This window comes from Delphinapterus leucas, chromosome 12 (genome assembly GCF_059928025.1).
Source record: "Delphinapterus leucas isolate spDelLeu-1000000601 "Yukka" chromosome 12, BTC_Dleu_Yukka2, whole genome shotgun sequence".
Classification (NCBI taxonomy): Eukaryota; Metazoa; Chordata; class Mammalia; order Artiodactyla; family Monodontidae; genus Delphinapterus; species Delphinapterus leucas.
Window position 1 is genome coordinate 82,321,809 of NC_143140.1, and position 19,073 is coordinate 82,340,881.

Consider the following 19,073-nt stretch of genomic DNA (forward strand, 5'->3'; position numbering starts at 1 on the left):
TTTTCAAGGATAAGCATGTCCAGATTCTTGAGCAAGAGCTATATTTAGTTCAATCTTTCTTACGCCCATTCTGAAAAAGCTAAATGATCACGTCAGAAAGAGTCAGAGACCACATTTTGCATGAAAGAAAAACCAGTGGGAATGGGACCGTTAGACCTAAACTTTCACTCCGAAAATGACTTTATTGCTTTTTATGTTCTGTCTCTAGCATCTCAATGTAGCAAGGAAGTAAATTTTAGGTATTTGGAATAGTCTCACCTTCAGTTTTTCTTTGGGAAAGTCATTAGTCCCTTTGATTTGACTTATGGAACATATCTTATGAAAGCCATAACTTTGCCCCCAGGCACTGCTTGGGCTTGTTTATTATAGATCATTAATTGCTCACACAAGAACAAAGACAGCACTGGTTAGGGTAAGGACACATCCTCCTTGAAATGTGAAAAACAATTCCCTCAGGCACTCTGGGGGTTAATCAAGAGATAGTTTGATAGCGCTCCTTCCTGTTTGGAATTTTCGGACAGCTTGAGAAAGAAAAACACAGGCTATGCCTTACCTACAGATACTTCCTCCCAGGCCCTTTTGCAAATCTACAAGTAGAGATTTCCTTAGTTTAATAAGATTCCCCTTTTTAAAAAATTCAAATACCTGCATGTGAAGTGAGCATGGAAATTAGTTCAATCAGATATATTCCTATAAACTGCAGGCTGAAGTTAAGACTTTGAACAAGCTAGAATTTGGATGGGATGGGGGTTGGGAGAGTGGAGAGTTGTACAACTTGAACTCTGGGCAACCCACCCAAATCGAGACCTGAGAAGGTTGTGTTGAAGGAGTGTTGTGACCAGGAGTGTTGAAAGGGGAGGCAAGGGAGTTGAGATCACACATGTGAGAGGGAACACAGTGGCTGGGCAGGCATTTTTTTCTTTATTATTATTATTTTTTGGCTGCGTTGGGTGTTAGTTGCGGCATGCGGGATCTTTCATTGCAGTGAGGGCTCTTCTTTGCGGTGCGTGGGCTTCTCTGTAGTGGTGGTGAGCGAACGCCAGGGCGCGTGGGCTCTGTAGTTTGCAGCACGCAGGCTTAGTTGTCCTGTGGCATGTGGGATCTTAGTTCCCCGACCAGGGATCAAACCCGCGTCCCCTGCCTTGGAAGGCGGATTCTTTACTGCTGGACCACCAGGGAAGTCCCTTGGCAGATATTTTTTTCTGCTGTGAGTTTGGACTAGAATTCTGGGCCTCATTGGGGTGACCTCTGTTGCCTAGGGCTGGCCTCAGAGGAGAGGTAGGCTTGACAGCACATAAGGAAGAGGTAGAGATGTATTAAGGACAGAAAATTGAGAAGAAGGGCAGGGTGGAGAAAAGGGGAAAAAAACGACAATTTGTACATTTTAGCCATTTATTAGCATAAGGCATAAAAGTTTGTAGAATTTTTTTTTGTATTTATGGTACAAAAAGTTGCTGGCAAGTGTCATGAAAAGTAATGTTTTTATATGAGAATCAACCAAAAGTGTGCCGCTATATTCTTCTGACTCTAGTGTCTATAATGTTATTCCCAACAATCTTTCCAGTTAAGAAGCTACGGTTTTCAGGAAGGCTAGCACCTGTGGATCATAATGTAATTCCTGTGATGAGTATGATAGCAAACTGGAAAGGTATCTTTCAAATTAGATTCTCTTGGAAATTGGAATGTGTCAAATACAGTAAAGCAATTTTGGGGGTTAAAGATATATTTGCAAGTCTGTACAAGTTAGAAGATACAGGAAGGATATAAAGTTTTCCTTTAGCTAGAAAGTTTGATTTGAATGATGTAGGTATAAAGGTCAGACCTTAATGAACCCTCTTCCAGGAGTAATGCATGAAAATTCATTTCCTCATGTTCATAAGGCAAGCTGTTTCTCTGAACACAAGTTGTTTCAATGTTTTTAACTTACGTTCCCAAACCCTTCTCCCCATTTCTTTACCAGTGACTTGAGAATGTGAAGCAGTCTTGTTGTGTTTTCCAGAGCTGGAAAATTTGAAGACTCTAAGAATAGCCCACTGAGCCATTAACATTATGTCTCAGTTTGATTAAACTGATCATGGCCCACACTAAAAGAAGAAAGAATGAGGTGTCAACAGGGAGAGAATAGGGGTGTGGTAGAAAGAATGATGAACCCTAAACTTGGAGACTGAGATTCTAGTCCAGTTCTCCTGGACTAGACATTCAGCAAGTATGACCTTTCTTTATGGATACAATTAAGAACTTGGGCTTGACAACCCATAAAGGGGCTATTAATTCTTTTTTTTTTTTTTTGGCGGTACGCGGGCCTCTCACTGTTGTGGCCTCTCCTGTTGCGGAGCACAGGCTCTGGACGCGCAGGCTCAGTAGTTGTGGCGGACGGGCCTAGTTGCTCCGCGGCATGTGGGATCCTCCCGGACCGGGGCACGAACCCGCATCCCCTGCATCGGCAGGTGGACTCTCAACCACTGCGCCACCAGGGAAGCCCAAGGGGCTATTAATTCTAATAGCCTGAGATAAGAAATCTGAGTTGTTCTAGAAAATATGAATGTGCTTCCAAATTCTCCTCTAAGCTCTGGTTCTGAGTTCTTGCCGTTATATTCACTCCTTTCGAATTAAGTTATTGAGGAATTCAGTTAACAATGCAAATGTGATATCTGGGAGGGGTATAAACTTTCATTATTCAAGTAGTATTTATTGGGGCCAACTATGCATCAGGCATTCTACTAAGCGATGGGCTCATGACTTGGAAAAAGACAGTCCCTGTGTGCCTTTTAAAAATTTATAGGTCAGTGGGAGGATACAGAGAAATACACAGGAAATTCCAACAGCGTGATAAGAGCCATAACCAGGGTTTTTTAGGGAGCATTCATAGACAGGCCCCGAAGAAAATCGAGGATATCAAGGAAGGCTTCCTGGTGGCTGTGATATCTCAAGGGAGACTTAAAGGATGGGCAGGACTAAGTCAGATGAAAAGAAATAGGAGGAAGTTTCCAGGTAAGGTGAATTGAAAATATGAATATTTAGATTCAGACAGAGTCCACAGAGTTTGAGGAACTTGAAAATAACTCAGTATGGCAGGAACACAGTACCTGTGGGAGAGAACGCTGGAGAAATGAGAATAATAATTCAAGTCCTTTTGCTCTTGAGAGAGACTACACTTCCCATAGTATGGAGAATGGATAGGGGAAGAAAAAGGCTGGAGGCACATCTTGGGAGAGAAGATAGCAGCCTGAAAATAATAATGACGATGAAAAAAGGGAGTAGACTCAAAAGAGATCAAGGAGACAAAAGTAAAAAACATTTGTGAGAGATCAAATGTAGGGAGTGAGAAAGAGGGTCGAGGCTGAAGCCTGGATCCTTTTCTGGCTTTGCACGATTACATGAACAGCAATGCCATTTCCTGAGATAGGAAACAGAGGGAGGAACAGGTCTGGGCAAGAGGTAAGTTAATTTTGAACAAGTTGAGCTTCGAATGGCAAACGCATAGTAGGTACTCAGGAAGTATTTATTGAATGAATGAACATGTAAGTAAAAATGTCTAAGAGGTATCTGGAAATGGCTCCTAGCCAGCAGAGAGCTCTTGGTTGGAGATTTCTATTTTTAAGTCTTCAATCTACAGATGAATCTTAGAACCCTGGGAGTGGCTGAGATCATCCAGAGGGAGAAGTATAGAGGGGACAAGAGGGCCTAGGGGCTGAACCTAGAGGAATACCAACATCTGTGGGCAGACAGAGGCAGAGATGCTATTGGACGAGGGTGAGTAGGAGGGGCCATTAAAGTAGGACTAAATACTAAAGCTCTAGAAGTAAGCTCTCTGAGGGCAGAGACGTTTGTTGTTTATGTTTGGGTGGACTTAACTGTGGACTTAACTGTATCTTCCCCGAATTCATATGTTGAGGCCCTAACCTCCAACGTGACTGTATCTGGAAATAGGATCTTCAGGAAGTAATGAAGATTAAATGAGTTCACGGGTGGAGGCCTAATCCAACAGGACTGTGGCCTTATGAGAATAGAGAGCTCTCCCCACCATGGGAGAACACAGGGAGAAGGCCAGAAAGTGAGTCCTCAGTAGAACTTGACCAAGCTGGCACCCTGATCTTGGATTTCTGGCCATCAGACCTGTGCAAAAATTAATTTCTGTTGTTCTGTGGCTTAAACCCAGTCTATGGTCTTTTGTTATGGCAGCCTGAGCTAACCAAGACAAAGCCCAGCACTTAGACATGGCCCTGGTAAACAGTAGGTAAGCAGTATTTTTTGAGTGAATTGAATACATGAGTTATTCTTTGGCATGTTCATAAATATATCACTCTCTTGAGACAGTAGGATTATAACTGAGGGGGTTGGGAGAAGGGGCAAACACTGGTAAGCATGGCTAGCCTAGGGTGCTGGGTGCTGAGGGAGCCAGTTATCCAGATGTGTGTGGTCAAAATAGGAAGAAAGACCCGAAAAGGCTCAAAATGTACACATCTCCTTTGTTTTGTTTTGTTTTGTTTTGTTTTACCATTTGAATAAGGCTGGTTCTGAAATTGGGCCAGGTTCCTGGTTAATTACCAGGTGTGTGCACGTGTGTGTGTGTGTGTGTGTGTGTGTGTACAAAGGCCCTCCTTAACAGTAGAGAGTACTATTTGAATAATAGTACTAATAGTACTTGAATTTAGGCACAATCTGGTTATTGCTCTCCACAGAGAAATAATACCGTAAGCTGGCAATGAGATTCCTCAAGTAAACACCAGATAAAGGGAGAGAGTGGGACACGGGGTAATAATAATTGGAATAATTGGAATTCTTTTACCACTCATGGTACTTATAGAGAAAGTACTTTCTAAACTGTCTTATGCCACATGCTATATAGTTAAATTACATAAACAATTCTCTAAAAAATGTAATGTGAAAGTTACTAAATTCTATTAAGCTTGAGAATTAAATCTGAATCACTCATTGATTCACAATAAAGAGTAGCCATTCTGCCTGGCAACGAAAAATCCAAACTATCTCCATCAGGTTCTGGGTAGGAAGACAGGAAATGGCATCTGAGGTGCTGAGTTTCATTAGAATAAGGATTTGGGGTTTGATTCTTGGCTTAAAAATCATTACAATTTTAAAATTTTAGCTTTTGGAGTGGCTGTTTAAGAACACGCTAGAGAATCCTGATTTCCTTTGCTCCTCATTGACTCATATCTTTGCAGGCTTCTATAGCATTTGATCACGTAAAGCCTGTTATAGAAAAAGGTCCATGAATAGCGTGTTAGTAAAATTCTGTGGCCTTGAGGGAGCTGATCCCAGGGAGAGGGGTCTGACTGAAGGAAGGATAGCTCTGTACCTTGCTGACCTGTGTACCCTGGCAATGCTGCATGCCCAGCACTGGACTGTTAGTTATTGGTCGGAAATGCAGTATATTATGTTCTCCAATATGTAAGAGGTCGTGGTCCACATTTTGCGCCAGGAGGTGAAATAAATCTATGATGATAGAAATCAGAACAGTGGTTGCCTGTAGGGGTTAGGTGCTATCTAAAACAAGGCATGAAGGGAACTTTCTTGAGTGGTGGAAATACTCTATGATTTCATTAAGATGGTCATCACATGGGCATATCCAAACTTGTCAAACTGTACACATAAGATACGTGCATTTCACTGCATACAAATTTTAATTCATAAGACAAAAATCAAAGGTCAGTTGAAAAAAACTCTAGGAGCTAATCAAAAGCCCTTAAAATAAGCAGTATGAAACATTTTTTTAAGGGCAGAAATTTAAAAGGAAGTTATTTTTCTTCTACTTTAGAGAAAAATAGATGGTGTCAAATAAATGTGCAACGAAAACTCCCAAACAGAGCGTTTATGATCAAAATAATAATAGTCAAGTTGAACAGGGCTGGAGCTCCATGTCTCAGACTGAAGGAACCATTTCTAGGAGAGTAAGCTACTTTGGAAATATTTCCACATTTATTTTCTTTCGTGTTTCTGTTGGAGGAATCATGTTTTTGTAAATGTAAAAAGCTTTTAATGGAGCTAGAGAAGAAACTTTGTTTGGTCACAGTATTATCTGGTTACGAACTAAAAATTCAGAGCTCTCTCGTGAATCATACTGCCAAGAATTGCAGGCTTAATCCCCAAGACTGTATGAATTTGAATTGTGACTTTATGGCCTCAGTCAGTGTGAGGATACCAAGATAATTGTCTAGCAAAAACAGTTTGAAAATGGGAGAACGTTACTTGGAAAGTTAGCTTTTAGAGATGGGTTACTCAGATAGATATAATATTATTTTATCCTTTTAAGTATCTGGATGAATAAATTAGCCAATATTTGATGATCTCATATGACCAGGCACAGGGCTAGGCACTCAGAAAATACCCAAATAACTCTTTGCAGACCCTGTCCTCAAGGAACTTCTTAGCAGGATGAGGGGATAAAAGTATATATAAATAACGAATTCAAGAATGAATGTAATATTGGGTTGGCCCAACCGTTCATTTGGGTTTTTCTGTAAGCTGTTACGGAAAAACCCGACCGAACTTTTTGGGCAACCCAATACATGCATGAGAAATACCACTGGTGTTCAAAGGAGAGGAAATTACCTTTGAATAAGGAATAAAGGCATTTTCGATGTGATAGCATTTGGGGGGGGGGCTTTCAAAAAGGCTTTCCGCTGACAAGCCAGCAGAGTGGGGCTTGTAGGCAGAGGGAATGGCATCAGGAAAGGTTTGCGTGCTTGGAGTGTCAAGTTTTTTTTTTCTTTTGGCTGAAGCATTGGCCTCACATCACGGGGAGGTACACTAGACAGGATATTATGGGAAGAGAGGAAGGCCTGAACGTCGGAGGAAGCTATGATCTGGATGAAGAGTAGAGCCGGGTCATGAGAAAATGGATCTCAAAGCTGTAAAAACCAAGGAAATAAAAGGCAGCAGGATCTAGGAAGAAGTGAGGGGGAGGGAGGAGGCAGATGTCCCTACGAGGCTCTTACAACAGGTAAGGTAACGAGGGGCTGCAGGAGGGCCATAGGAATGTCAGGGAGAGGGAGAAATCGCAAAGCTAGAATAGTCAGGAGTGTGGAAGGCAAGGGAAAGACAGCCCTCAAAGAAGACTGTGAGACTTTAATCTGGGCGACTGGAGGGATAGGGATGCTTTTCCCAGACTGGGGGGTTGAGAGGAACCCCATGTCTGGAGGAGAGAGAATGATGACCCATATTTTGAAGAAGCCAGCAATGCCCAGGAGACTGCTGGAAAAGTGGGTCTGGAGATGCACTCAGGGGTGGAGCTAGAGAAACAGACTTGACGCTAGTTCACCTGCAAGTGCCAGGAAGTCACAGAGCGGGGGAGTGTGAGTCTGTGCAGCAGGGAGAGGATGGAGAAGAGGAGGAAGGGAAGAGGAGGGGGCCGGGGGCAGGACTGTGAGGCTGTTTGCCAGAAGCACTAGAAGAAAATTGGCAAAAAGGTGCGGTGCCCCTTCCCACCCACTCTTATTAAGCCTGGGAGACGGCTCTTACCAGGAACAGGAAAGAGAATGCTGGAAAGAAAGTGTTGAGGAAAACTGCCTTTACTGGACATCTTGAATTAACTTTGATGGTTAGCTTCAGAATAGGCAAAGTCTATGAAGAGGTAATGAGGTTCCTTATCCTTCCCATGTTCAAGGAGAATATCTGCAAAGTCCCTGTCCTCCATCCTCCCCTCCGTTCTGTCTTCTTTTTTCCTCTCCTTCCTTCCCCCATTCCTTCCTTCCCTTCCCTCTCCTCCCTTCCTTGCACATTCCTGTTTTATTCTGGACTGGCCTAGTGTGTGGGTGGCCATGGCTGACCTAAAGGAGGAGTTAGGATTCACCACCATCAACAACAAAGGGTTCTGTGCTCCAATACTGCAATATTTTGGGTCTTTCAAAGCACAAAATATATATTTGCATTATGACATCATTAACATTTTTCCAACTTAAAAAAAAAGTAACTTTTAACTTCTTTCTTTGTACTGGTCTCAAGAGTCACTCATAAATCTCTTGGTAACTGCATAGAGTCCCAGGCCAGAGACTGGCCACTCCTGGCATTGTGATTAGAGTCATTTAATACCCAAGGCAGTGACTAATGTCTGGCAACAAAGGCTCCACTAGGTGTCACATGTCCTGAGACACTGGGTGAGGGCCCCTAGGAGCACCTTCTTATTGTGTGTTAGCTGTATGGTCAAGAGAAAAGTTGAGAACCTGGTGGACCCATGTGGGCACCATTGAGAAATGAGAGACCCTTTCCCCATGATCAATGCCTGTAGAACCAGAAAGCCTCAAATCAGTTCAACAAAGGTACCCACCTTTGTCTTATCTTCCTATTCTGGGCTTTTAATAATATATCTTTTCATGTTTACAGAAAGCAGTCAACTGAGCTATTCATGGAAAGGTTTGTGGGTTTGGTTAACGAGGTGGAGGAATATTATGTTTCAGTTGGAAACACATCCCTAGAATGCCAAAACATTTATTCCAAAGTCTGGTTTCCTGGTGCAATCAGAGGCAAGGCAACAGTGTGTCTGTTCAGAGACTGGGGGCTGGGGCCAGCAAGGCGTCGGATCCAAGTGTATCCCAGAAGGCTTTTATTGTTAAATTATATTCTTCAGGAAAAACCGCCCGTGTCACATTCTGTAAACTTGATATCTACGCACTTTTGACTGGCATCCTATTTTAGCGTAAGCCTATGATTTACAGCAAGCCTGCTTTCCCTTCTTGCCTAGGATGGCAGCAGAAAACATGGGGCACTTTGTAGGCTTGAAGTATAAGGAGCAAAAAGGGCTGGAGTTTTGCTTCTCCCCAATCATGCTGACTTGAGTGTGCCACCTTTCTCCCCAGGAGCAGACAGCAAGCTTCTCCTCACTCCCCACGGCCATTCATCCATCTCTGTGCAGCAGCCCAGTTGCTGTGCCTGCCGGGAGGGGCTGCCAAGTGCCCTGCCTACTGGCTGCTTCCCGATTCCCTGCCATTCCACATACAAACACAGCCCCACACGCTCTGCCTTGCTCACACACGGAGCCACAGGCACATGTGAGCACATTCTTTCCTTCATTCTCACTGTCTCAGCCCTTGACTTCTACAAGCCCATGGAACGTTTCTGGAAAGACGCTCTTGATCCAGCAGGGTAGGATTGTTTTGATTTCTCTTTGTAGCTTTAGCATTTTGAGAAAGCAACTTACCTTTCTGGCCAGTGTCTGTATCCTAGCAGGGAGACGAGGATTTGCTGTTTTCCATGGGTTTATGTGCGCATCTCCTTCTGCTTTCAGGACTTGTAAGGTTCTTTGTGTAATTTACATATAATTCGGCAGGTTCAGATTTTTAAGAGCCCTCTGAAGTGCTTTTGCATGGGTTTTAGAAAGACATTTGAAAATTGAAAGTGTGATTTACCGAAACGAAGTCATCTGTAAAAAAATTGCTTTGGAAAGTAATGGTTGCTGGCCATAAAGAGAAATATCTGTGATTCACCTAATGTGTTTTTAACCCTTTCTTTGCTTACAATCTATAGTTACTGTTGCTGAGCTCAATTTTGGCTTCATACTAAATCAGCTGCATCTGCATATTACCCCCAAATGGTCTGTCTGTTCTTGTAAGAATTCGGTAAAATGTGTGCTTATTAGTATAAAGATACCCCAAAATATTACTGTCAGTAACAGCATCCTTGTCATTTCTATATGACACAAACATTTTGTCAAGTATTCTGTCAGGTGTTTGGTATAGCAGTTAAAGCAAAGTATCTGATGGTCATACCAGAGTTCATTAGGCTGGGGCAAAGGAAGTTTATTAAAAAGTATAAACTGTCCAAGATTATAGGTGCACAATATATTGACCATATCTTTTTAATATATACTTATATATACAATTATATACTATATAGTATATAGTAGTATATATTATGTTATATATATATATAATGTACTTGAGCGTGTTTACTTTTTAATTCAATACAAAACTTTTTTCTATTTCTCTTTCAATCTGGATATTTGATTCTGCATATCCTAGTCCAAGTGAACCAAGAAGGTCCAATCATAGGATGAAAGAACAGAAATGTATCATTGCCTTTTAAAATTTGTTGGTTAGACCAACAGTGTAACCTAATTGCCAAAGATTTGATTAATGACCTGAGGTTATTTTTTTTTATGGTAAGGTCACGTTTCATATTCAGTTTTCTGAAGTTTTGGTTGCATAATCAGTGGAAGGCATGAAGACCCATGTCCGCCTAACGGAAGGTTTTTGTAAATCGTCATTCACATTAGAATTCCTATTGGGAGCAAGCACAGTACTGTGGTCCAGCACAAACAGACGAGTCGGGCTGGGAGAATCTCAGAAGGTCGTGGCTGGAGGGGACCACTTTGGGAGAATTTTGAAGATGTGAGGTCGGGCAGCGCTCTCCTGCTGCAAAGCGCGGCTCTTCCTATATGTACACCTTGAATCTCCACCCCCTTCCCCCCAGATGCCTCCCATCAGTCCCGGCAGCTGCTAAATATAGCTGTCTGCATATTCAACCGCATACCCCACTCTATCTGCCGTATCTCGGTTACAGAGTGGTCCTCCCCAGGGTCATTCTATGTACACACTACATATTTCCAGCCAACGAGGAGCGTGAATCAAACAGTAAGAGAGACAAACAGAGATAGATTGGAGCCTGGCACGGGGCACATAAGGTAGCACGTTAGAGAAAGCCGGCCCCTGGATTAGTCTTCCGAGTTTGTTTTAAACCCCGTCTTCTCTGGGCCACCTTTAGGAGATCCCCCCTCGGCTCCCCCGCCCTCCTGCAGTGAAATTCAGCCTCTATCGAGCAGCGACAAGTAAAGTAAAGTTCAGGGAAGCTGCTCTTTGGGATCGCTCCAAAACGAGCTGCGCCTGGAGTGATGTTTAAGCCAACGTCAGGGCAAGGCAACAGCCCCTGGCCGGCTTCCAGCACCTCTGTAATGCATACGAGCTCGGGAGACCGGTACTTAAAGTTGGAGACCCGAGCCCGGGAGTTGGCGGAGCGCGCTCGCGCCGGGCTGCACTTGCTCGCATCCGGCCGGCCCGCTCCATCGGACGGGCCCGCTCCCGGGGCAGGGCCGGAGCTCGCGTCGCGGCGGGACATGCGCTGCGCCGCCTCTAACCGCGGGCTGTGCTCTTCTTCCAGGTGGCCGGTCGGCTGCTGAGCCCTCTGCCGCGGGGGGAGACGGTTTGCGCCTTGCCCGCGGCCACTGACCATGACCATGACCCTGCACACCAAAGCGTCTGGCATGGCCCTGCTGCACCAGATCCAAGCCAACGAGCTGGAGCCCCTGAACCGCCCGCAGCTCAAGATCCCCCTGGAGCGGCCCCTGAGCGAGGTGTACGTGGACAGCAGCAAGCCCGCCGTGTACAACTACCCCGAGGGCGCCGCGTACGACTTTAACGCCGCGGCCGCCGCCTCCGCGCCCGTCTACGGCCAGTCGGGCCTCGCCTATGGCCCCGGGTCCGAGGCGGCCGCGTTCGGCGCCAGCGGCCTGGGGGGTTTCCCGCCGCTCAACAGCGTGTCTCCGAGCCCGCTGGTGCTCCTGCACCCGCCGCCGCAGCTCTCGCCCTTCCTGCATCCCCACGGCCAACAGGTGCCCTATTACCTGGAGAACGAGCCGAGCGGCTATGCGGTGCGCGAGGCCGGCCCTCCCGCCTTCTACAGGTACCCGCGCCGCCCGCCGCGCCACGTCGGGGTGGCCGCCGCGCGCCCGGCGGCGGGAGGGAGCGGGGGGGCAAGGGGCCGCGCCGCTGGGAGCTCGCGGGGCCCGCAGGCCGCGGGGCCGGGCGCCCAGCAACCCGGCCGCCGCCGGAACCGCGGACGCGCGACCCGAGGGCTAGCGCGCGGCCCGGCCCAGGGTCACGCGGGGATCTCGCGTTCGAGAGTCAAGTTCTCTGGCCTGGCGGCTTAAAAAAAAAAAAAAAAAAAAACAGCAACATTCTGTTCTCCACGCCCCCCCCCGCCCGCAGTGTCTGCGTGAGGTGCAGATCCGAAACCCCGTGTGCTTCCTAACTAAACAAATATTGGAAAACTGTGCAAAGCAGAGGTTATTAGCGTGTGTGTGTGTGGGGAACACCCCAGAGCAAATAAACACAAGGTGCTCTGAGTCCCTAGAAAATGTCCCGCTTTGGTATTTAAGGCTGAAGGTGTCTGGGGCTAGCGGAGCTCAGAATTTTATTTATTTATATTATTAGTATTATTTTACAATTTTGTTTTAATGTGCTTGCAAAATTAACTTTCTCCTAGAATTTCGGGGTGGAAATATGCACGCTGTGATGATGGTGATGATAATGATGGTGAAGGTGATTCCCTTGGGAAGCGATTCCTAGCGCTGCTTTCCTCGCCCTCTCCGTCCCACCTTGGAGGGCTGTAGGATCGACTTGCGCTGCTCAGAGGAGCAATAGAGTTCAATGGCTCTTAAGGAGTTTCTGATTTCTGAGTTACCCGGCTGAGTCCGTGTCAGGGCAGACAGAAGACTTCTGACAGCCAGAGATTTATAAGTGTCCTGTGGGTTTAACACATGCCACATCGAAGTACGAGTGTTTTGAAATACTTTCCTGACAGCTAAGTTTCATTTCTGGCCTACCAGGGAGGAGAATGCCCCAGGACTGGGGAGCAGGGTTTCAGCCCAGTTCTGTGCTTTTCCTTCAAGGGAGAAGAAGCAATTGGTAGTTTGGGGCACTTTTGTGACTTAAGAGGCAAATGTTTTGTGTCCTTATTTATTTTTGCTTGTAGAGATTATACTTTCCTTCTCCCCTCTTCCTCCCATTTTCCTTTTGACAGCGTCTCCCTTCTCTTCGTGATGGACTTGAGGAAGGCGTAGGCAGGTGGTCCGGGTGAATACCTGTGCCCTAGGTGCTGCTGGGAGGCCTCAGGGCACCCACGTGGCTGGGTGCTGAGTTAGGCACTGCCTGACTGTACACTGGTGCCTGGACTCGCCTTCCACTTTCACCCAGATCTTTCTGTATAGCAAGCTGTGGACCGATTTTCCATTCAGTGTTCTATATCCACAGATATTTGTAGCAGAAGAAATAGGAGGAAGGTGCAGGGAGGCCCCAGAGGATTGTGAAGGCAGACTCTTGGGGTATCTGAACATACTCCACATCCTTCAGCCCCTCAAAGGACTTTAGAACATCCCACAGCCAAGCAGGTCCAGCCTGAGTTATTCCTCAGAAGACAAACAATGAACAAAACTTTAAAAAGTTGGCATCTATCACGTTAATTTAACTTGTTTTAATTAAGGGTTAAAATGGAAAACAAAAAAGAATTTATTCTGCCCACTTTAAAAAAAAAAAGTGTTAGAACAAAGTATAACGATTAAGTCTAACTCAAACCTTTTAAACTCCTTGTTGTGAAGGAAGGCAGTGGTATGATGTGAATTCCATAACCTTACGGTAGACTCCAGAAGCTATTTTCTTTTCCATTTAATTTTCAGTTCTTTTATTGCAAATTAATGCCACTGAATTTCAATGGGCACTAATGAGGCTGCTTCTCAGTGGATTATTTACTGCCTTGCTGATAATTACAAAGTGAGCATGGTCAAATAAAGAGGGGAATCACGTTTTATTCAAAATTGTTCATCATCTCAGTGGCAAATAATAGCGCTATAACATGCCCCATCTTAAACTTTTTGCATTAGATGATATTCAGATACTTTTAGAATAATAAAAAAAATATGGAACTTAAAAAAATAAGGTAAAAAACTCATACACGTGGGATTCTGTGTGGAAATTCAGTTTTAGAATAATTTTTTTTCCTTTGTCGTTTATTTACCATAACATCCTGTCTTTTTTGTTTGAATTCTGCCTTTATTACCCAGGGAGGAAAAGAAGGCTCTGTGAAATAGAGTTATTTCAAATAGACAGATGTTACTTAATATTTTTCCCCCTCTCAGTTTTGCTGTTTGACTCTGGGTAAAAAGAACTGATTAGATTCTTTTAGGAACCTCTAATTTTCTTCAGTAGTTACCAAAAGTTTTGGGGGCCAACAGCAATGTTTTCAAACTGCTTGTCATGACCCAGAGGATCACCAAATTAGTTTAGTGAGTCTAGAACATTTTTTTAAAGGAATAAAATAGAAAAGAATATAATAGAAAATAGCCGAATGGGTAATATCTAATAAGGGAAGGTTTTATTTCCTGAAAATTTGTTTTAATTATACATGCTTGTTTGTGCTGGCTGTGATTAAAAATGTATTTCTTACATGGTTTGAGGTAAAGAAGTTTGAAAGCTACTGACCTAAAATGTTATGGTCAGTAGAAAACAAAAAGTTTAGCTAAGTGGCTGGTTGTTTTATCGACACAAATCAAAAAGCAGTTTTGATTGTCTTTATTTTATTTTTCTCTTACAAATTAGCTGGTGACTTTGGGTCAGATAGATTAAGCTTTATTACTTCTGGTTCTTAACTTTTCCATTTATAAAATGCTACTGTGTGGATTGCCCACTTGAAGGTCCCACAGAGATGTTCAGAGAATTTATGCGAAGTTCACATCATTTAACATTAAAATGCTCTGGGTATTTTCTTCTTTTGGCCGCAATATGTAGCCTTATTTATGCATGAAGAAATGTAACAGATAAAACTGCCCTGGACATATAGTAATGGGGAAGGATTGTCACATGTAGCAACAAGTTGTTATTAAAAGGGAATAAATTTGTAAATAGGCAAGCTGTGACTCTGCAAAATATGTCTTACCTAAAATGTCATGATGAAGGCAAGTGGGAGTTATCTTATCCTGGGTCCTTAGCAAGTTCAAATATCTTAGGGAGTTTGGATAAAACTGAAGATGAAAATTAATTATATCCACTATGTTTTAAAAAATTCAAATGAGGTATTTAATACTCTGTGCTGATTTCAGTTTTATTACTCAATATTCTTAAAGGCTAAATATTGCCCACTTCTCCAAAAAACTTGACCAATATACAAACCTTTTGCATCAAAGCCAAAGCCCTAGTGATTTGTCTGCTGTCTGTATGCATATGTTTAGTGTCTAGTTTGTGCATTGGTGAACACTTAGAACTATTTCTCAACTTTGAGCAAGGCTCACTTCTAGGGAGAGATTTGAATGGTTAATTTTCAAGTTTTGAGTAATTCTTTCTTTGTAGTTAGGTGATATCTCAGCACCCTTTTTTCCTGTTCTTACTTTTTTCAGTCATTTAAATTGTTACTGTTTACCTGACTCTTTGTGTTGGTCTAAGAATAGTTCAAGGAGCCACAGATTGCCTGGGGAATGAGTATATTTTAGGTTGAAACGGAATCACATCTTCAAACCCCATTTCATTTTCACCTACTCTATGTGGCTTGTACGTGTTTTGTAAAAAGCCCCTGAAAGGTAATTGCCACTTAATCTAACCTTCTTTCTCACACTCCGGTAATTTGAATCTCTGGATTACTTTTGTGAATATAGTTAAGATGTGACATTCATAATTTGGGAAGATTGAGGTTCAGCATTTTGGTTTCTTATTATTTTAAGGATGTAAAAGACAGGGGTAAGAAATTGACAATGACAAGAACAATAGATACCAGGAAAAACTATAAAAGATGTCAAACTTCCCGATCATGATAAGACATTAGTACTTTTGTCAAGTGAGCTAGTATATGTGAAAGCAGTACATAAGCTGTACAAGCAATCACTATTTTATTATTTTATTCACATATTAATATTTGTTCTGGTGCTTTTGTAAGCTAAAAGAAAACTGCGGGGAAGAACTGATTTAAGCGATCAGGAGTTTCACTGCAAATATAGATTGATGATAATATGAACTCATTTTCTGTGGAAGCCAAATTTAAATAAAATCTTTATTACCATCTGCAACATTTGTTTGCAGTCTGGGTTATCATAAAGAACATCTATCTTATAGATACATTTTTTAAAAAAGTCAAAACCCCGATTACGTGATAATAGTTTTATGTAAGGAAATATATGAATTTTAATTCTATTTTTTCTAAAATGCATATTCAGCACAAAAATTATAAATCTAACTCCTCCCAGTGACTTCAGTATTATTTTTAATGTAACTTTAGAAGAACCCAGTAGAGAGGGCTAAGTGTGTTCCCTTCTTCTCTAGGACACATTGACTTGATAGAGGCAAATTACTCATTTGGTTTAATTCCAAGTCTCAGTTTGCTTATCGAAGAAAGGAAAACAGAGTGGCCACAACTGTTTAGAACCCAAATTCATACTCCAGTAAAAGATGCTATATAAGTCCCCAAAATACAGCTGCTTGAACACAAACCAGCCAAAGTGAAAGTGTAAAGGATTTCATGAAAGGAGGCAGTCCATCAAAATCATCCAGCAGTTTTATTTTATATTTTAAACTCTGCTGATGAATTGACAGATAACATCATTTTAAAAAGCGGTGTGTCTGAGCTGTCCCCTACTCCATCCCTAAAACATACCCTCACAGCGTCCTCTGAAATCTGAGGGCTTAAGTGGGCTGGAGGTGAAGGGAAGCACCTTTATAATATTCTTGAGCTCATGAGAGAAGAAACCATGAATGCTGAGTTCTGCACATTAGAGAATATTAGTAGGAATTATGGGGGAACATTTTGCATTAATCAACAACACTTTTAATTATATGTACATGTTTAAACCCTATTAAAAATATGAAGGCTAGAAAGGCAACTGTTTTGGTCCCAAACGACAAAATTTTATATGGTGTAGCAAAGTGATAATTGACTAAGAAGGAGTAGGGTTGACTCTTGGAAGTATTATGGTGGTGTGATGGTGGAATCCACGATGATGGTGGCTGTGGCGGCAGAGAGAAGGAAGAGGAAGAGGGTGACGGTGATGTCAATTATGATGCTAGCAGCAAGGAGGTGTCGAAGTCAGTTGGGGTAGTATTTCTGGATGCCTATTATGTAGCCTGGAGATATCTATCCAAACAGAAATGAAAAATTTTTAATGTACTTTACTCATTTTTGTGGAGTTATAATTTACATATATAGTCAAAATTTTCAATAATAGTACTATCAATAACATGAATACCATGAATCTATTAAGTACCTCCCATTGCTATACAGAAATTAAAAAAGAAAAATCCAAACATACCTGGATTTTTTTCTTTGTTTCTCCCCTGAACTTTTTAGAGGAACACATTGAGTTCTTAGTTTGTTCCCATAACATCTTCTCCTTTAATCAAGTGTGTCATCTTTCATGAGATAGTAGGCGACTTTGTCTTTTCATTTTCTACTTTTTGAAGCTCCAGTGAATTAGGCTTGGGAAAATTATAGTAGATCAATGAAAGTTAATAAAGTTAATTAAGAAACGTTCAGGACTGGATATTTCCCAGTGAGCCCTCGATAAACTCAGCCAGGGTCCTTCTTTTTGAGGGTTCCCCCAAAGTTGTCACCTTCAAGACGGGCCAGTGACCTCTGAGGTTTCATGTTCAGATTCTCACCTTCGGCTTGGAAGCTACAGAGCTGTCTGGCCCGAAGGCTCCGCCTCTGTGGTTGTGGTCCCGTTTCTAGCCTGCATCCCTCGCCCTCATTCCCCCTGTTCCCAAACAGTGGCGAGTGCAGGGACCCAGCAGCCTTCATGTGTGCATGCCAGGCACTACTTACTGGGCAGTTTTCTTGGCAACTCGATTCACGATTCACTTCTCTCACATAAAGACTTGGAATTTCTTTTAAGATCCTGAAAGTAAAAGAGAATTCTCTTTTAGTTTCCTGCAACTAAATAGTGTTAGAAATAGTAATTTTGGCATTGGCATCCTTTCTCTTTCCTCCGCTGATCTTTGTTTTGATAGTCCGTTGTCCTATTTTCTTGTTTCTTCGCTTTATTTTCTACTGTTCTTCCCTTTAAACTCTTCTTGGCTTCTTTTCGGCTATCCAGCTTTCTTTTTTCTTCTCTGTTTTAGTCACTCCATCTGTGTAGTCCCACAGTTTTCCTCCCATCTTTTCTGGTTTATTTCTTTATTGACCTCTGTTGTCTGTTATTTTAATAAAATTTGGAACAGGGCTCATCAGAGTTCCTCCCTAGCCTGGGAAGGCCAGTGATGTAAGAATATGCCTTAATAACCCATTCACTACATTAAAAGTAGCATTAACTACAGTAAAAGTTTCAAAAATGATTTTTTCTTGTCTTTAAGGATAGACGCTTAACAATAATTCAGGGAGAAAATTTCACTTAGTAAAGTTGCTTTCGTAGCTCATTCATTCATTCATTCATTTGGCTACGTTGTTCCAAAGTGTGTAGCTCATCAAAGGCATAGATGAAATATCAATAAAATGTGTGTTTGTATTCCTAGCAGTTAACATATCAGTGTTAGCACAGAGCAACCAGGAGTCTTACTGCATGAGTGGGTGAAATCCTAGGGCCACAGGCTTCTGCACATCGATTTGGTATGGAGGTGACAAAAAGTGCAGCCTTTGCTGTGGTCTCCCAGTGGCCTACTTTTCAGGAATCTGGATCCACGTGAACTTACACCATGCATTTAAAACCGACTGTGACTTCCCACTTCGTCAACAAAAGCATTCCTCTTTGAACAGTCGTAGGTACATCCATGATTCATTTTACTTACTTCATGAAGGTATTTTAAGTGGTTTTTTTTGAAGATGTTTTTTGATGTGGACCATTTTAAAACCTTTATTGAATTTATTACAGTATTGCTTCTGTGATATGTTTTGGGTTTTTGGCCACAAGGCATGTGGGATCTTAGCTCCCCGACCAGGGATTGAACCTGCAGCCCCTGCATTGGAAGGCAAGGTCTTCTGGACCGCCAGCGAAGTCCCTAGTTTTGTTTTTTTTTTGTTGTTGTTGGTAAAACTTTCACTATACAACATTGTCAGAAACATAATTGATTTTAAGGGTGCTTTATGCTAACTTGGACTCCTGCTTTTTTTGGGGGGGGAGTAGGGAAGACATTTCTGCTGGATTATCTCAAGCACTTCAGAGAGAGAGAATGTACATTCTAATTTGAGTACAGGATACAATTTAGTTACAATGGGAAGGTATTTTCTTTAGTTATCTGACAAAACTTGAGAGGCCTCCAGAAGCCTCTTGGATTTCTAATAGGAGGAATCCCTGAGCACTGGTCCAAGCAGAAAGCCTATGTTACATCACTGTATTTCTCTCAGCCCTCGGCAAAGTGCATGGCACCCAAGTCCCT

General features: G+C 42.7%; 1 protein-coding gene across 1 annotated transcript in view; it reads left to right on the forward strand.

Moving 5' to 3' along the window:
* The window catches only part of ESR1 (estrogen receptor 1), a 390,679-nt gene that overhangs the window by 136,636 nt on the left and 234,970 nt on the right, over positions 1-19,073 (forward strand). Inside the window, exon 2 of the mRNA XM_089922150.1 lies at positions 11,110-11,631. Coding sequence (XP_089778276.1) covers positions 11,180-11,631 — 452 coding nt within the window. The 5' untranslated portion in view covers positions 11,110-11,179. The remainder of the gene's footprint in view (positions 1-11,109; positions 11,632-19,073) is intronic.